The 21,497-nt window shown below is 23.2% G+C and overlaps 1 protein-coding gene across 3 annotated transcripts in view; it reads left to right on the forward strand.

The window, feature by feature from the left end:
• Positions 1–255: 255 nt before the first annotated feature.
• LOC129606779 (collagen alpha-1(I) chain-like) overlaps positions 256–21,497 on the forward strand; it is a 58,488-nt gene continuing 37,246 nt past the window's right edge. For 2 of the 3 annotated variants that reach the window (XM_055517325.1, XM_055517327.1), the window contains exons 1-2: positions 536–597; positions 1,008–1,274. In XM_055517325.1, the coding sequence (XP_055373300.1) occupies positions 1,248–1,274 (27 nt within the window). In that variant the 5' untranslated portion in view covers positions 536–597; positions 1,008–1,247. Of the gene's footprint in view, positions 326–535; positions 598–1,007; positions 1,275–21,497 lie in introns of those variants that run through there. The other variant, XM_055517326.1, reaches the window with a different exon arrangement.

Consider the following 21,497-nt stretch of genomic DNA (forward strand, 5'->3'; position numbering starts at 1 on the left):
TACTTTTGCTTTTTTTTCGAAAAAAAAAGTTAAATATCACAAGTTATTTTAATTATCAAATAATAGTTAGTGAGATCTCAAACGTTGTAGATCTTCTTCTCAAAAAATAAAAATTCCGTCTTATAAAACGAAAAAGTAAAAAAAAAAGAATAAAAATTAAATAAAATAAATAAAATTATTTTTTTTATATTTGTGTGAATTTTTACAAAAAAAAAAAATTGAATTTAAGAATTTTTTGTATAAATTTGACATAGCATTTTTTGCTGAGTGCGTACACCGCACACCGCAGTATAGTGATTATTCAGATTATTCGCGTAAACAGCTAGTAAGACCGAAATGAATTTGAACGCGATTTTTCTTCAATTCGCTCAATAATTTTGTTTGTTGTTCAGTCTTTTCTTTTTGTTTTTGTACTTATTTTACGATATATAAATTCAATGATTTCATTTGAATCGTCTTCAGTCTATTAAGAACGGCCTAAGAAAACTGATGTTCATTAATTAAAAGGCAAAAAACGAAAAGAATTTTTTTCACATGATTATTTATTTTAATAAACACACACACACTCGATCATAATTGGATTTTTAAATAATTTTTGTATATTTTTTTAATTTATTTTAATTTTGTTTAAGAATTAAAAAAAAATTGTACCCACCGCAATAATTTTAAAATAAAAGAAAGACAATTGTTTTTTATATTTTAATTGTAAAAATTTGAAAAAAAAAAATTGTGATTTTGATCTTTTAAATATTTGAATTTTATAGTGAAAATAAAACTTATTAAAATTTTATAAATAATAATATAATAAATTAATATTATAATTAAAATAAAAAAAAAACACAAATAATCGAAATTAATTAATTTTTTAATGTTAAAATTGAAATTATAATTAAAATAATAAAATTTTTTATTAAATTTTATTATTAATTTTTCAAAATTAAATTATTAATTTTTTTACGATAATGATTAAAATTTATATTATATATATTATATATTTTTTTTTACAGTAAGTGAAATTACGATAAAAGATTTATAAAATAAATACAATTTTTTATTTAACAGTGTTGTCAATATTTTGATTGATATTTTAATTAGATTTTCGATATAAAATAGATTGTTTATTTTTTTTTTTTACAAAATTAATTTTATGGAATAATAAACTTGATAATATAAACATCATATTTAATTATATTAAATTTGAAATTAATCGAAAATAAAACAAATTTTAGAAAAATAAATTAGAAAAAATGAAGTATCGTATATTTTTCATAACGGTAAGTTTATAAAAAAATTTTTATATTTGTTATTTTTAAACTGTTATAAATATTATTTAATATATTAAAATTATGCAATATTATTATATAACATTTACAGTAATAATATTATTTTCTTTAATATATTTATGTAGCATTAAAAAATTTCTGAGAAATTATGAATGTAAATTTCAAAAAAAAAAATATTTCAAAATTTTTGAATATTTTTATTAATATTATAGGTATTTTATTATTTTACGGTTTATATACAATATAATATTATATATATTATTTTTTAATGATAAACACCTACATTTAGGTTTATATAATGTAAAAATATTACATGATTTTATGAATAATAATGATGCGCGTGGAAATTTTGTTATTATTTTTCGTATATATATGTATAAAAATTACAATTAAATATTTATATTCATATATACGAAACATGTTAGAAATAGGTGTAACTGTAAATTTATATACTATGCTAAAATATACATATCCAAATAGTTTAGTAATGGTAAAGATTAATGGTATGAAATGGAATCAAAATGGAATAAAATTTGTGAAACCAAAAAATATTATGCTTAAAAAATTTTATGCAATATTATTGTTTTCCATAATAAATGTTAAAATAAACAATAATATGAAAATATTATAAATAGTGAAACAATATTAGCTACATATTTTCTAGTTCACATTTTAAAATTTCAAAAAAAAAAAAAAATAGTTTTATACATACGCACAAAGTCAATTTTATGTACCAAGCAAATTGATAATGAATTTTTAAATTCACCTACTTTTAAAGTTATTTACAGTAGATTTTTTTTATAGATGTAAACACTGTAAATTTTGAAATATTAATAATGTGAGGAATTTGAGAGATTTTGTATTGTGTAAATTCCAAAAAACGTGAGAGTTTTTTCATCTTTCATTTAAAATTTAATTTAAATTTACTAGCTTGTACAAGTACGCCGTCTAAATGGGAATTAATTTGAAATTTCCGTGCATCAAGAACGGCAACTTCTTCATTTCCGTTATTTAGTGCAAAATTTATAAATAATTCTGTAATAATGGCAAATTTTAATTAATAGTTTATGCTTTGGTGAGGTTTAAATGTTTTTTATTGAAAAAGCATAAGAGTTCAATAAGAACACAAAACTCTGATTCGTAGTTTTTAAATGGTCACACTGGGTCGGGTAAATTTGTTTAGAACTAGAATTTGCCGAAAATGTGATTTTGGGTTTCTGAAAAATCTTCGAATAATTTATAGAATAGAAATACTTATTTAATTTGGATTTGAATTTCAACTAATGCCAATTAATTGAGAAAGATTTGAAAACTCAAATTTAGAGAGAATGAGAGAGTCAAATGGAAAATTTCGAATTTGAATTTTAAATTGAAATTTGAAGTTAAGCAGTTTTTTTTTCTCTGTGAGGAAAAAGTAATTTCTAATAGTTTACGCAGTTCGAATTATTGAAGTTTTATTGTATAAGCATTTGAAATTTATGATTTTTGTTGAAAAATTTTTGTAAAATTTATAATTTAAAATTTAAATTTTAGATAAATAAGACTTGTTGTTTTTTGAATTTGTATATAACATTATGATTTTTTATATAACATTATGATTTATATATGAGTAGTTTATAATTTGGTAATAAACTTTATAAGTTGTAGGGTAACAAATGATTTTAAGCTCATTTCAAAATATTTAAAGAAAAAAAAAAGCAAATAAGATTTTACCGGCTTTTTGTGTGAATTCGTATTTTCTGTATGAATATGAATAATTTATGTGTTAAGGTTAGTAGGATTTTTTATAGAAATAAATTTTATGATAATTTGAATTACATTTAATTTGATTTGAAATCTGGATTATTCACTCAGTAGATTTTCATGTGAATTACAAGATATTTGAATTTTTAAATGAAAAAATTGAGATTTGGTAGGATTTTCTTTGGTTAAGTTTTGATAGGGTCTTCTTTGTAATAAAATGTTGCTGTTATTGCTGTTACGGCTCAATAGCACAAAGTTTAAAATTATTTAATTTCTGAATGAAATTCGGTTACATTCACCACGTCAGTACAACATCATTGAAATTAATTGCGTCATTATTGCCGCATCAAAAATTTCGACGGTGCCAAAAACCTCTTTTGGAATCATTTTGCATATCACACATTAAGCACAAGTTTTTCTCGTTCTATCACAGATAAATTCGGCAAATATTTTCATTTCGCTCATCCTCTTCAGATCAGACCATATATTAAGAGACAATGTTCAGTGAGTAAACTGTTACAAATAATTTGAAGTCTCAACAACCTAAAATGAATTTAAAAAGGGATGAATTAAATTTTATTGTTATAGATACATTATTGATATAGACTTGATATAGAATACAAAAATTCATTTTTAAATACTAAAAATAATTTGAGAACGAAAATGTCATCTATTTAAGAAAGGAATACAATTAAGATTCGTATTACATTTAAATATAATGATCAAGATTCTTTATTCTTAGAAATTAATTTTTTTAAAAAAAGGATGTTAAATTCCTTAATGTTAAATGAATTTGCAATTGTCTACTTGACCTTTCTACAGTCGTAAAGAAAGAGTTTATAAATTTTATTAAATTTATTTAAATATTTAGACTTGCTGACCACATACGTATATACAAAGTGGCTTACACACTTTCAAGGCGAGAATAAACTATAAGAATAACTTCATCGTTATTCATCATAAAATTGTTATAATTTTTTATATAGAAAATATTCAAGTAACGTATTTGCGTTTAGTAAATAATTTTAAAATAGTGATACATAATTACTTATGTATATTTATTTTATTTACTTTATTTATTTAAATAATATACGAAATTTTTTCGTGTTAAAATACACACAAAATCTATAAGTTAAGTAGCAATACACTTATACTATAAGAAGTGCAAATAATATGTTCGAAATTCACAATAGCCTATACAATTTATAATATATTTGTTTTTAATTAGTAAGATAATTTGAGAAATTCGAAATTTTGTTTTTTACTCCATGTGATTTCAAAAAAAATTTAAAACAACTGAAAGTGTTAATAGAATTAAGAAACCTTTTTTTTTCGGTATGTTAGTTAAAATTTGGGTAACCCCAAAAAAATTTTTGTCAATGTCATTGAAAATATCAATTGAGTTATTTATTTAGCACAGTTTTTATTTTTGCAGCGTTTCTTTTTAGTTTGTAAATATAACACTAGTAATTGCAATCAATACAAAATTAACGCTTTATTGTGTTCACATAAAAAATTACGCGAAAGAATTTATTATAGTTTTTTAATTGTAGGCAACACTGTTTTGCGTTCCATTTACGTGTTCAAACTAATCGCATGAGTAGTAACAATTGAACACAACTGCACTATTTCGAACAAATGCGTAGATGTTCTATGCTGTTATGCTATTTTTTTCCGATAAATGGAGGTGGCATTTCTATAATTTACAATAGTGTGTTTTCGGCGTTATTTGGCATATGAACAAAAAATAAATAAATTATATGAAAAAAAATGGTTAAATTAAGTTTATGTTTTACTCGGTTTAATGCGAAAGACCCTTCCGTTTACAAACTTAGCATATACGCCCATGAGTAGTTTAAACACGCAAATGGAACGCAAATACTAAGAACAGTTTTCTTTTTCTTTTAAAATTAAATTTTAAATTTGCTAGGCTTTCGGGAATTATTCGTAGTTCCTTGTATCCTAGAAAGCTTAAATTTTCTTATTCTTTTTAATCTATTAAATGAAATTCCTCTTCATAATTAAATATAAGTATTCAAAGCAAAATCATTTCAATACACCCAAGAAGAAAGAAAAAGTCACAAAAAAATAAAGGTTGCCGTTGACACCTTCTTTTTTTTAATCTTAAAATTAAAAAGCAAACAAAAAAAACAAAGAAAAAGTTTTAATAATTTCACATCAGATGTCACCACATCTTAATTTTTTTTTATGCATATTAATTTTTCATTGATATTTAATTACCGAAAAGAAAAATGAAATATAAAAGAATAATAATAATAAAAAAATCTATAAAAGGTCATATTAAAAATTTTTGGGGCCACAACAAAAAAAAAAAAGGTTCAAAAACCGTATTTTTTACAAAATATCAAATACCGTTATTATAGATTATTTTCTATTGATTTATTTTTATATACTGTCTCGCTACTATTCAGACGACAGTAGCATTAAAGTTTATTTTCATAACAATAAAAATTAATATGGCATTTTGTGCTATTATATACCGACTTAATATCATTGATTGTGATAGTGGACATTGCAAGGAATACCCTTTTATTTTTTTTTTGAATGGATTAAAGAAAATATTTTTATATAAAATTGAAAAGAATAGGAGAAGGTTTATTTATTTTTGAAAATTATTTGTTATTTATTATATAATTTGGTTAAGGTTATTTGTATAAGAAATGTAATTATGTTTATTAAGAGGTCCTTGAACTAAAGCTTAAGGTTTTAATAATTATATGTTTAAATATAATAAATATTTTCTTATTGTAATTAGTTTTTCTTTAATCTACATGTTACAACTGATATCGTTTTGGAAATTGTAAAGAAAGAATGTTATCTATTATTTTCTTAGGCTTTAAAGTAAGTGCAAAAAATCGAAGAAAATATGGCACAATTATAATGAAAACTGGACCCTATATTACACCAACCACTTAACTTCTTTTGAATCAATAAAAATATCAAATTCAAAAAATCAAAAAAACCGAAGTAAAAATTAAAATCGTTTGTGCCCAAATCCTGTCGACAATGAATAACAGTATCGATAATGCCGTGATCGTGATCACTGTTAGGAATCATTGGCCGGTACAGACTTGTGCAGCTAGATTGGATATCTCTTTACATCACTCGTTCAAGAAGCCATGGTGAAAAGGGAAGGAAATAAATTCTAAAAGATAAACTCGACAGTTTCTTTCATTTTTGTTAGAAAATTTGCCGATAATTTTATTTTTTTCTTTCTGACACCAGGAACTCAGGTATACAAACGTTTCAAAAATATCAATAGGCAAAAACATCACAATTCTGAATCACTTTATGTTATAATGTATTATATACAAGTACATTACACATTAACCCTGACGTTCGTTTCATTAACAATCTTAACTGCTATTTAATGCCATTAGAAGTCAATAAAATGATACATACATCTACGAATACTTGTATATGTAGCGGATTTTCAATGAAAAATTAATTTTATTTGATTCTCTAAAATGATATGAAAGGCACGTTTCCCTTTAATTTCTTTGTGATACAACGGAATAAAATCATATAAATATTTATAGATAATCATTATTGTGAATGATATTCACAAAAAATTGTGATATACTTATACAGTAAACGCATTTAAATGTTATACTAATTTCTAAATTATCGTATACACACTATTGTATAAAATTATCACAATAATTTTGATATTTACAAAATTGATATACGAATAAAATGGAAAATTCACGCACGTGAAAGAACTTACAAGGTTTCATTTCTAAAAAAAACCCAAAAAGAGAAGAAGAAATTCAGATAAGATTCTGGCTGATGACTGTGAAAAGTGATAATGTATTGTTAAGTGTATTAAGAAAAGGCATAGTCTGAGACCTATACCCAGTATACAACAATGTACCTAATAATATCGTCTTTTTTTTTGGTCTGATTTCCCAGGTTTAAAAGAAATATTCATTTTCTTTTTGAAAACCAAAATCGTTTCTTTTTTTTTTTCTTCTGTGTTGGTATAAAAGAATTTATTTTGTTATTTAGTAAATTAGTTCGAAATATTAAGAATGGTGCTCATATAAAATTTTATTCTTATAGAAAAAAAAAACAAAAATAGCTACTTCAAAACGTGCTTGAGAGATAAAGAAGGCGAAAAGAAAAGAATTTTATCCTTTGATTGAATTAAAAAAAATTTCTTGTATTTGGAGAAAATTTTTTATAATCATTTTATAAAAACCTTGTAGTGTCATTATTGAAATTTAATTTTGATTATCGGGTTTATTAGATTTTTGGAGTAGTTTTTGAAGATGATTTTGTATAATTATTGTGAATTGTGTTTATTTGTACTGTTGGCATTCATGTTTAAATATGGTACCAATAATGGAAACTATCATTGAAATTAAAATGGAAATCAAATTTTAAATTAAATGAAAATGTTTTAAGTGTAGGTGTACAAACTCCAATCACAATTGCTAACAAATCGAAAATTTTCAAATTGAAAAATTCAAATTTTTAATATTGTGAGAATTTTTCTTTGTATAATATGAAAGTCATTTAAGGTGTAGAGATTACCTTGCCATTATACAGGACGGTCAGGTTCTAATATAAACGTGCTGCAGTGGTGATTCCTTGGAGCTTTTGTGAAAAAAAATCGTATATAGGTTGTGGAAGGGGTGATCGGAAATCGGACGTTTAGGGGTAGTTAAAACCTTCCATGGGTTTAAAAAAAAAAATCGGATTGGAAAAAATCTGTCTGACGAATATCCATTCCACCTTCGAAGCTGTTACAATGAATTGTTCAAAAGCATTTATTCTTATCGTTTTCGAGTTATATTTGTTCAAACATATAATTAAATGGGTTAAAAATCGGAAATTTTTTCAAAACAAAATTAATTATCTCAAAAATGTCCGCTATTTTTTTTTTCTCGATGCGTTACATCCATTCTACAACTTTTGTCATACATAATTTTCGTGCACATTTTATCGGGTAAAGTGTTAATTAGTTATGAAAATAATTTTTTCGATACCTGTAAAAAAGATAAACTATACTAAAGAAAAATCCGAGACTCAAACCTTTATTTGTATTGCTTTTATTGATCGCCTTTCCTTTAAGCTTCTTCCTCTTGAAAAGTTGTTGATATAGGAAAATTTTGTTTCCATCCTGTCATTATCTAATCAAATAGGATCTTGTTGTTCATTATCCTTTAAAATATGTTGAAAATTCCTTACGTTTATAGATGTTTGTATTATAGAATCCGCATATGTCTATAACTTATATAATTTGGTATATAATCCAAACATTTCCTCTATAATCTTATAAACAAGTTCTTAATTTTAAATAAAAAAAAAAATTTAAGGTAAAATAAAGAAAATTACCCAAAAATATATTCCGTTCATGTGGAAAAAATCTAGTAAATAACAAAATTAAATGAATGAAAAAGAAAATTTCTTTTTGTCTTTTATCTTTGGAAAACTTCAAATACGTAGAAAACTTTAATATTTCTGGTTCATTATATTTCCTTGCTTCTCATTTATTAGGTTGTTCCTTTACAATTTCTATATTCACCATGTGTTCCTTATCATAATTTGATAATTCAAAGAATATATTGTATATTGGGTACACATAATATCCTTAATTCGTTTATTGATCAAAATTCGAAGAAAGGGGGAGTGGGGAGGGGTTTCTTTTAATAATTTTTTTTGTTTAAATAAAGAAATATTTTTTAACATGAAATTTAGAATTTTTGTTTCTAAATCTCTTTACTCTGCGTAAGCATAAATTTTCTTAAAAATTTTATTAAAATGTAAATAAAATAAATGACAATGATATTATGATAAAAATTTTATTTTAATTTTTTTTTTCCATTTTCTCGACATAAACGAGAAAATTTAAAAATATATCGTATAAGAACGTAAACAACAAAATTTAGAAATTGAACGCGTAAAAGGACTAAGATTTACGCTGAAATGACATTAAAATTGCCGATGTCTCTGTTTCTAGGCCCTTATTGTTGTTGTAACTCAAAAATAGGTTTGATTTAAAAACTTCAATATTATTTAAATTTAATATTTAGCGCAGTTTTCAATATTAACGGGATATTCTTACAACGATAAAATCTAACATTTTATGTAAATAGTGGTTTGACATAAGATTATATCTGACAGCAAATAATAAAAATTATTCTATATTCTCATCAAACTGTCAAATTTTTCAAAAATAAGATAAAGACAATTTGTGAGAATTTTGTGAGAGCAGTAATCAGCTGATTTTCATTTTGACTGTAACTTTATTAGAAAAAGTAGAAAAATTATTAAATTTCTATTCTATTTTAAATTTTGAGACCTGTCAGAAAATCAGACTGAAATATGAAAACAATTTCTGACTTTGTCGTAATTTTAACCTAAGATTTTGTCATAATTATATAATTATCTACATTGGAAATTATTAAAGAATTTTAATATCGAGCAAATTAATCAAATATTGTAAAAAAAATATACGCAATAAAAATTTCTCATTTCCTATTAAAAATTTTCATTTAACTAGAAAATATTTGTTGATATTTCACAAATTTTTTCAATATTCCATTATGAGTTCATAGTGAAAAATTCAATAGAAAAATTAAATTTTATTCAATAAAAATATTTAATATCGTATATATAAAATTTTAATAAGATTTTTTAAAATGAAATTTTTGGGTTATTAATAAAAAGTGAACAAAATTAAACGGGAAGAATTAATTCTGGAATTTTCATTATTAAAATCTAAATTTAAATCAAAAAAATTATACGAAAATTTTAAGAAATAAATGGAACCGAAGACTTTGAATATGGAATAATTACAGGGTATGTCCTTAAAATAGGTATAGTAATCGTGAATTTGTTTCTGGTGGAATTTAATTAAAAAAATCGAATCACCATCATCCAAACACTGAACCAATTTATGAATAGGGATAACATGGATTAGTGAAAACTATTAGTAACTAATTTTATTTTATTTTACGATATGAGAACTAAAACATCAAAAAGTGGGTTAATTTTAATACCGTAAATTTAATTTTAAATTTTCCCACTATAAATTTTAACTAGCTTAATGATTGTACGGCCAGTATAAGAGCGAAGTTAAGTTTTCTGAATGGAAATAGAAAGGAGATTGTTTTTTTTTTTTTTTTTGTAGGGAAAGTTGTTCTTCATAAAATTTTGAAAAAAAAAAAACAAAAAATAAATCATGTTCCACAAATCAAATAAATTGAAAATATTTTTTTAGACTTTGCTTTTTTGTACTCACTCTTTTTATACCCTTACGAACATATTTACGAAGAATATTATAAATTTGTCACCACAATTTGCCATTTATAACACTGAAAAATAATGGCCTACGATATAAACGCAAGTGTATATTTTAGATCAGTGCCAAATTCTAAGTCGAATTAATTATAGCCGTTCCTCCGTCCGTCCCAGCGATAACTCAAAAACTATATGAAGATAATAACTAAGTTAATTAAATTTTTACAAATAATTTGTTATAGGAAATTACAGAACTCTATTTGAACTGTATGTGATTGTGGAAGTAGTTCGGGTTGGTGCCATGTATAGCTTAAAAAGTTATTTGAACGAATTTGGTAATATGGCAACTATTTTCGGTAAAAACTTTTGAGATTGTTGAATTTTTTTGATAGAAGCAGTGAAACAATCATCACAACTTAAATACCTTAAAATCATTCATTTATAGGGGCGGGTATCACAGAGTTGACACAGTCAACTCTACCTATTCTCATTTTTTATTTATTATTCTCGTTATTTACAATGCAAAGTATACAAAAAATTTTGCTAGTAATTTTAGAGATGAGAACCATTTTTTTTTTAAATTCGATTTTGTATAGGTACTTGAAAATTAGAAAATTTGCTATTCGATAAAATTGATTGAAAAATTATAAAATTTTCAAAATTTTCAAGGTTAAGTTCAGATTTATTTTTTGCTTTTTACTCAATTCTGTTTTTTAATATTCGCATATTTTTGCATAATAAATTTTTTTTTCCCACCAACCCGCTGCAGAGTTGTTATAAAAATCACGTACCATTTTTTTTAACTTTTTTACATTGCAAATTTTTTTTCTTTCTATTTTCTTAAGTTCATATAGCGTAAAATTACATTTATCCTTTACCTGGGTAATAAATAAAATTTGAAAAAATAAATAAAAAGTTGTTATTTTTCTTGAAAGGTAAATTTAAAAAAAAAAAAAGAAGAAAGGAAATTGTATTCATATTGTTTTCTCTTTTGTTTTTTGTTGCTCTGTGTAGAAGAAGTTGCAAAGGATGTTTATGAAGGATAATTCTATATGATTTATAATGAAAATGGCATTCAAAAGAAAAACCTTTGACATCTATGATGATTGTTTTGGCAATTTTTTTGTTTTTTTTTTGATTAAATAGGTGACATAAGTACAAATATTGGGGAAAATAAAGTTCTATATAAGGTTGAATATTGCTGATATCCAGAAAATCACTAGGAATATAAAAAGCATTTATTAAGATTTATTATGTGATCTTTCAAAAAAAAATTTAAAGGAATGGAAAAAGAAATAAATTTTTAATTTTTGTAGCTTAAATTTTCCTTAAAATCTATTGTGAAAGGCGGAAAGAGGGGCATTCTAGTTAAAATAGAAATTATAACACTAGTTGTCAAATGACCTGTCATATTGCACTCAAATTTTGACATTTAAGATCAAACAATTTCTGCAAGACGTCATATTTCAATTTCGGAAAATTTAACATTGTAAAATTTTCCAAATTTATTTTGAATTTTTTCTGAGCCGCTGAATACCAATTTTTATTGTAAAAGCCATTTATTATTGTCTATGAAACCGTTACTGCCTGCGGCACAATGACCGCAACTATCGAAAAACTGTAATCAAAATTTGACGTTTAGTTGATTTCGTGAAATGGGTTGTGTTTGTGTTTATTGCCCTTTAAAGTTGTATAATGTGACTCCTCTTAATTATTTTCTTTGACATTACGTGATGTCATTCATTTGTGGTAACAAAATATCATGTTACGCCTAAAAAAAAAGCAAAATTTGCGTATGTATTAGAGTATGAGATTTAGTTGAAAGCATTCTGCAAATCAGGAAATCAATAAGGGTACGGACTACTTTTTAATACCGTTATTTCATAATTAAACAAAAAATTTCAATGAATTTTTAATTTTTATGTGTAGAGGACATAAGTGTGTGGCCTGTGACCTTTTCAAGATTTGGAAATTTTGTGAAAATTTTGCATTTTTTGTGAAAATTTTCGTTTTTAACTTTTTATTTATTTAAATTTTTATTAATTTTGTTCTTGGTTTCCTTAGGGAATTAATTCAGTCTACAAAAATTTCGTTTTAAATTAAACAAAAAATTATTTTCATGGTCTTTTTCTTTATGAAACATTTTAAAAGTTCTTTGGTTTTAAGAATGTTTATTTCTGTGAAATAATTTATTTATTCTTATAGCGGAGTCACCTACTTTATCAAAACAGGTGACTCCACTATTATTCTTAGTGGAGTCACCTGTTTCGGTTTAATAGTAACATAAAAATTGTTGCAGAGCTTCTGCCTCCTTCGTGAAAAAAATCACAAAAGCCAAAATACTACTAAAAATTAAAAATTTTATAAGTTAATAAAATAAGAAAAAGATTAAAAAGTGATTAGTGTAAAAGGGCCTGGCTCCGTATGCATTAATTAATCAATAGCTGAATACTATGCGAATCAACATATCAAATCTAATTTTTAACAAGGCTTGTATCGTGATGTGGTGTTGGATCATTGGTGCGTAATATGAATAAATGATGATGCGACATATTTCACATTTTCCACAATTCACACAGAATTTTCGTGTGTATGTATATAGTTATAGCACTATATACTTATCATAGTTGATATCAACTATTTTAACCTAGACCTATAATTGCTTATTTTATGGATGAACACAAATTTTAACAGCTTTATTGAGTCATTAATGTGACAAATGATAATAAAATACTGAGACAGCAGAATTAAGAGTCTTCTTTAGTAAAACAAACCAAAGTTTATCTTTCTCTTACATATAGACAATAGAAAATAAACAATAGAAGAATTTTTTAATATACAATAAAAATTTTAAAATTTTACATAACAATCAATACGATTTTTTACTATACCTATGTATGTATAGCTATATGTAGATTTCTTTACTACTCATTTGAATATTCAATTTTATTCGTACAGATTTAGAACAATCTGGCAATTATTTATTAGAGGTTTAATACATTATGATTTACAAGTTCGTTGTCGTATAAAATACCGCATGATATTGAAAAAAAAAATTAAAGAATGAACAATAGAAAAAAAAATTTTCATAATCCGGATTAAAAGTAAAATATGTATGTTTGCTGTTAAAATTTATAATTTTTTAAGTCATTTCGAAGTTATTGGTTTTTAATAAAAGAAAAAAAAATATCTATCAAAAACGTTTGTAATTTCAAAGTTTTCCAAAACAATTTGAGAGAAAAATAAATATTTTTAGAGCAATAAATTAAAAGCAACTAAGACTTACCGTTGTTGGGCTAAAGTCCCAAGCATGAGAGACAAACATTAAAGCAGGATTGGAAAATTTCTTAAAAATCTGTTATACGCAAATCTATATGTTGAATTTTCTCTTTTAGTTCAGAATTAGGAGCATCAAATTTGGATAAATTTATAAAATATCATATTTTAAAGCACAGCCCCATGGAAACCAGTCACATAATTTTAATTTTCTGAAAAATTTCAGGATGCTGGTTCAAATTCTGAATTGAAAAACCAACTCTACCTCATTCGGCAGGGGACTTCCCAGCTTTCATTGAACCGGTGCTATTCAAATAATTACAAAAATTTTTTGGATACTCATATAGGACTCACTTCAAATTATGAAACATTTGAGCCCAATATACGGGTATAAACTTTATTTGTTGTTGTATAAGTTTATTAATCGTATAAACATTCGGACATTAAATCATCGTTTATGCGGCAATCTTCAAAAAAATGTCAAATTTCGGTTTATTTTGTGTTTAATTATAATTATTTCATTGCTATTTTACTTTTATTCCAGTGATGATTAAATATTTGTATAGATTAATAGTGTTGTCGCGTCTTTATTTAATATTTTACTCCACTATCATAAATTAAGCTTGAATATCTGAAAATTTGGTATATTTTGTAATTATTTACATTAAAAATTCAAGTGAATTTATTTTCTTTCAAAATTTTCTTTAGCTTGTTTCTTCTAAATTATATTAAAGAACAATTGCGCCATTAAGTATGCAATTTTTTTCTTTGGTGTATACTGTGAAAAGTTTTATTGTTAAGATTGCTAACTTTTTCTGTCAAGTATTTTTGTTAGTTAATTACCTCTTATAAATTAAAATAAATAATAAATAATCTAAATAAATTTTATTAATTCAATTCAACTTCGGGTAATAATGAATGTAAAGTACATCATAATAGGATAGGTGCATTTTACTTTTCATTTCCTGAAAATGAAAGAGAAGTAATTATTGTACCTATCTAAACCACTCCTATTTGAATAAAACCATTATTTTTATTTCTTTCTTTAAGATATCAACAATAAAATTTATATAGTATATAACAATCAACTGTTATATTAAGTGGTATAACACTTATGTATATAGTATAATGATTATGATAAATTCTTGTTAATGATGTTTTTGCACCATATGGTATCTATATAAATAATTGAAAATTCGAATCGTTTACGGAAAAATATCAAAGTTATAATTTTTTATTATTATTATTTTGAGGTTATAAAATTCCTTTATTTTGATAAATTAAGATGAATTTGACGTTAGTTGAATTTTAATTGCATAATAGTGCTATATAAAAGTAACTTTACTCGAATACCTTTGAATTAAATGATTAAGAAAATTAAAGAATTTAAAGGTTTTAATCATTTTGTATTGAATTTAATCACAAAATTTTTATGAAATATCTTACTAACAATGACAAAGAAATATTGTTAGCGTCGCCATTATTAATTCACACCATTCACACCATTAAACGCAATACTAAAATCGCAAATATGCAGCGCTACCTCATAAATATTCTGAAATACATAAAAAATTAAGACTGTATAATAATAAATTTTTGGAATGATTAAAGTACGTGGCGAGATTTTTCGATTAAAATTTTCTAATTTCAATCCTAGTATTCCACATCTGCGTTCATTGTTCGATTCTTATGGCTATATTTTATGACATTTTAATTCATCATCAATTTAGTATATTAATTTGCTGCAAGATGGCAATACCGTATTATAAACAACAAATTTTTAATTATCATAATTTATAATTTACATTTAATTTTTCATATATTTAAAGATTATTTTGTTTTAAATTGAATTAATTTTGATTAAATTTTCTTGTCACCTAATTGGTACATTTGTATAATATTGTTTTTTTTTTTCTAATTAATATTAATTATTTTAATTATATAAAAATACAATATTTTTAAGAATTTAACTAGACCCTAATTATTTGCAAATATTTATACTTGTAACCAAAATTATGTATGATAATAAAAACTACATATGTGGTCATTAAAATTTAACAAATCTCATGATATACAATGGTATATATACATTATTTTTAGTTTTAATTAAATATTTGTATATACGTAAGTATATAAAAATTTCAAGGTTCAAATATTATAAAAAAAAAAACCAAATTTATCTATACTTACCTATTCTGTTTTTCAAAGTTATACCTTAATTTTTAAATTGATATGGTGGATACTTATCAAGTTCAAAGTGTTTAACAAACAATGTTCCTCTTTACAACTGAATATAAGAGTATATAATATTTAAACTGATATATACAATGTATAACATTTATGCACTATTTTAGATGCTAATTGAATACAATCAAATTTACAAATTTAAATTCACAATAGTATATATATTGCAAACTAGTAACTATAAATTATGCACGGTCGAAGTCATATAGATTATAATAAAATTATGTAGATTTATTTAATTTTTTTTTATATTATTTAGCAAAAAAAAAATAAAACTAGAAAAAAAAAATTAGATTTATTTATTTAGAATTTAAAAAAAAAATGTGTACAGAACATTCACAATAGCATAATTTGTATAACATACACCTTACATAACACAAAATTATTCATGACGAGAATTTTATAGAGTTGTTAAAATTGTTATGCAAGTAAATAAATATTGAGTGATGTGATATGAAAATTTTCAATTTTTTAATGATTTAATTTTATTGATGATGATAAATTCGATTGTTTTCATTAAATTGCTGCATTTATTTTACAGTAAAAATATGACAGTGCAAGCTACTCCAAAATAGTTTTCAGATTCTGTTATATTGAAACAGGAAATTCTGTTATACTGGAGTACAAACTTCTGGTCTGTAAATTTAAATAATGATGCTTTAATGTTTCATATAATTATAATAGTTTGAAGCCATCTATCGGAATAAATAACGTACATGTGTAAAATATTCTTCTTCTTTTGAGTAGGCTGGTTGCTGGTATAGTTTTGAGTGTTACTGCTGTACCTTTAGTACTGTGTTACATGCCCTTAAATGTTTTATATGCCTTATAAGTAAATATTTGTTTATTAGTATTTTAAATTTCAAAATCGAATTCCGCAATACAAATTTCTGTGAATGGAGTCTGTGAATGTGAATGTGTTCAAACTTTAAAGCATCTCCACAAAAGCGTATAACACTTAATAGAATAAGTAAAACGTATTGCAAAATCATTAATACTGACCGCAAAATCGAAATATTTAATTTAAGTCGATTTCATTGTACACTACTGTATGATATGGTTCTAACATGAGCGTACAATTTTATGCTAATTAAAAATATAAGGGAAAAATTTTGCACTCTCGTCTAGTCGCCTCTCGTATATAAATAGCAATTATTTTCTCTGTTATAGCCGTACTCGCTCTCATAACCTTAGTTTTTTTTTTATTTCACTTGTGATATGAAAAGTTTACGTATGTGGTTTTGTGAGAGAGGAAGTCTTGTGTGATGCTTTGATTTTATTATTTTGTATATTTGTATTTTTTTTTGTGACATTTTTATTTACATTTGAAATCTTTATGTAAATTTCTTTATTCAAAACTATTTATTATGTAAATATTAAAAATAAATGAAAAAAAAAATTTTATATATTTTTGCAAAAAATTTAAAAAACAAAATAAAAGTTTTTGAAAGTTTGTTTTTTGTATCTAAATTGATTTTTTTTTTTGAAGGAAATTATTGACAATAAATATTGTTATTAATGGAATCGATATTAAATTTGAGTTTAAATTTAATTTATAAAATATTTTTATATTTGTGCGTTGGTGGATTTAAATTATAATATGTACAGTCATTGCTATTGAACCATGGGTTCTCATGTACCATGAAATATTATCATTTTGTATCATATTATCAAATTGTTGTGAATGTGTATGTGCTGTGTTTAATTAACAAAAATTATTGAGAATTTTGTATTTTTATGTAATATTTTTGAGAAAAGGTGCTAAAAGATAATTTAATTCATTCTTTGTGAAAAACCAAATATGCAATGAGGGAGGATAATTAAATAGACAATAAAAAGAGAGAGAAAGATCTGCTTCTAAAAATCTCTGGATAAAATCTAAAAAAGATCAGGATAAAATATTTCCTTATATATAATAATGTTTTTGAAAGTATGTATGTATCTCGTACACCAAATATTAACCCCATATTAAGGTCAAATTAAAGCTTGAAATATTAGCTCTTTCGTATTGAATCTATAGTATCTTAGAACATAATTTTCTATATATACAAAAGCTAAAATAATACAAATTAATTTTTTGGCTGTTGTCAAATATGATATTTGATACTATTTTGTATATCTCCATCTTTCTCAGAAATTAGTTGCCCGCATAGTGGGTAATTACTCTCACTTGAAAAAAATTGTAAATAGTTTTATCGAGTAATTACTTTTTTTTCGAATATGTGCTCTTTTTAGGGTTGCTCTTTTCGGGTAATTTCTCTTTTCGGGTAATTACTCTGCTATTGGGTAATTACGCTTCAGCGTAGAATCTATTGGTTGACGTTCCAGACAGATATTTAGGAATATTGCAAGAAGAAAATATTTATTAGATATTATTGTTATGCACAAGTTAAAGCTTAATTATTAATAAAATGACTGATATCATTTGAACCAGGAAATTTCGATAATATTTTTATTATAAATAAATAAAAAATGATTTTGTCTAATAAGAATCTTGTTAGATCCGTTTAACCAATTAAAGTAAAACAAACAAACAATACTGTTGTGTATCGTAAATTTTTTTTTTTTCAATACCTAACTATTCTTTTTCATTTCTAAATTTTTCATTAGCACTTTTCTATATATTACTCAGAAAATTTAATTGTACACACGTATATATAAATATTTTCTATATACTTTATAGAATAAATGATTTTTTTTTTATATTTTTCACACTTTACTGTAATAAATGATGCAATAATTTTTTAATTAACAATTTTATTTAAAATACAATAGAGTTGTTTAGTGTTTGTATATTGCACATAATTTTTATAAATTAAAATTTTTCTTTATTATTATTTATTAAATAATATTTTATGACTAATTTATTTATTTATATATAAATTCTTATTAATTTATTAATAAATTCTATTATTAAGTTATTTAATTAATTTTTATTTTTTTCTTATTTACAGGTAAGTGAACCTTATAAATCGTGATTTTAGAGAATGACAATTGAAAATTTAATGAGGGGTAAAAACGTGATCACTGTGGTGAATTTTTATAGTATGGTATGAGAATAACATTAAAATTGTAAAAAAAATTTAGAATAATTTTATAATAGAATTAATTTCTAGATTTTTTTGTAATGAAGCTTTTCGTTTTAGTGAAATTTGTATAGTCAAAATGAAGAACAATTAATATTTGAATAAAATTTGACAATATTATAATAAAAGTCCAGACACGCTTATCTGGACATTTCAACACCTTTCATATTTTTCCCACATGTGATTTTTCTAATCAAGTAGGAAACGTATAAGTGATACGAATACGGATCAATGAACGAAAAATTCTGCCTGAAAGGGTGTACATATGAGTGTGTTCGAATCTATGTATAGGTTAAAATTTGGCTCGTCTCTTCTTTTTCTGAGTTTTTAAGAATTAATTATGTAGTAGAATGTAATGCAATTGATTTGTTAACATTTTTGGAAAATTTCAAGAAGATAAGTTAAAATTAACAATTCCAAATTAATTAATTAAATATTTTCAAAATAAACTAACTAATTAAACCAAAAATCTTTAAAATACTTACATCATTTTTCTTTCATAATTTCATAGACTGTCATTTTTGAAGTATAACTAATTGAGTATGACAATATATGCTCATGTTGTAAAAAATATCGATTTATTTATTTATTAACAATATTCGTTGAGGCAATTAAAATATGCAATTACAAAATATTTAAAATTATTTATTTATAAATTTTGTTCATCTCAAATTATAATTTTAAATATATATAACGATATAAAAAAGACGAAATAAACAAATTTTGCAAGATTGCATTGAAAAATAAAAATTAAACAAACGTAAACTTGTCAAAAATAATGTAACCATCATCTAATTCGATGCATCGAATATTTTTTGTGAAATTCATTTATCTATTCATTTGTTTTTTGTTAAATTCACTTTTAAATCGATAATAATCATTTGTCAAAAATGTATCTAAATTCTTAAAATAATTATTAATGATTACAAAACAAAACAATAAATGAATACATAAACTGATATTTATTCGAACGGAAATTTTTGATAATTATAATTTTTGATAAAAATTTTGATAATTATTTTGAAATAAATGCATTAAAACATAGAGAGGACAGAGAGAGAGTAGCCAAAAAAAAAACGAAATTATTATGAAGGTGCGCTGTGACTTTGACAACAACTATTTGCCTAAATTTATGGAAGAAATGATATTTTGTAATTCTTTTTTAATGAATTTAATTAAGAAAACAAAAATATAATAAAATAGACATAAACATTTTACTCTCGAAAATTTTAATTTTTACTATAAACAAAATGTTATGAAGTCTTACGCACTTATTTGAATAGTATGTCCAAATGCAACGCAAGTACATTTTATGTTATAATGTAGCTATATAGGTACATAAAAGTAATCATATTTAATATTTTTTTGTAACTGTAGTTGAAGGTGATAATTGGCTAACATTATATTTTGAAAATAATTTTTATGACATTAAATAATTATGTTTGCATATATTTTTGCGTAATTACTTAAATAATTTTTAATCAATATTATTCACATTATAGTTATTAAATGTTATTTATTACTAACACTGAACTTCAAAATTTTAAAAAATAGCAAAAAATAAAATTAAAAAATCATTTATTTGCAGTTTATTTTTTTCTAAGATAAATTCACCTTGTATTTAATACTTAATTATTTTTTAATTAAATTAAATTATTATAGTTATTATTAATTGATAATTGATTAATTATTTGCCATATAGTTGATTATAAAATAAATTTGATAAATTTGTAATTTTTGTTTATACGGCTTGTTTAATTATTATGATGTGCAAAGCTAATAAAAAATAATTATTAAAAAAAAATAATTATTAGTATTTAATAAGAAAATTTAATACTTATTGAAGAAATTACCATTTGAAAATAATTTTGATTATTTGTAAGATTTTGTACTTGTCGTTACTGTAACTTTTATTGTAGGTGTACTTATTTTCGAATATTTACTGTAAATGTCATGAAAATTATGGTATCGAAGATATCAAATTTCTTTAATCGAAAATGTCATTTGCAATTTTAATATTTAAAAAGTAAAGCGTAATGTTTAAAAATGTATCTTGTGTAGTATATGTACTATAAATTTTTACAATTTGTAAAACAATATTATTTTTACTTGATCATATGTATTTGTAAACGCCGCCTCCGATTAAATTTCTTTAATTTCAAGATCTATTCAATCGATTCTATTAAGTATATTAGGTATTAAAGGTTTGTGTCCAACATATTTGTTTAATTAAAATCGAAAATTAACCCTGCAAACTAACCCTGGTATATTTAAACATCAGTACATATCACAATTTTTTCTTTTAGTTAAGATAAGTCTATCTTCATATTTTATAAAAAACTATTAAGTTTATTAGCAAAATGTGCAAATTAAAATTTATTTGATGATTCTTTTCTTCCCCAAAAATTTATTCATATACAACTGATTATATAAATTTAATATTGCATAATTATTTGAAACATTAATAGAACATTTTAAATTAACAAAAAAAATATAATGATTGTTTTGAATATTTAAAATTTTAATATGCTCATCTTTCTGTGTAAACATAATGATTTAAATATGTAGGCGTTTTAAATTACCTTAATTTGAATTT

This window comes from Condylostylus longicornis, unplaced genomic scaffold (genome assembly GCF_029603195.1).
Source record: "Condylostylus longicornis isolate FDR11 unplaced genomic scaffold, ASM2960319v2 ptg000022l, whole genome shotgun sequence".
NCBI lineage: Eukaryota > Metazoa > Arthropoda > Insecta > Diptera > Dolichopodidae > Condylostylus > Condylostylus longicornis.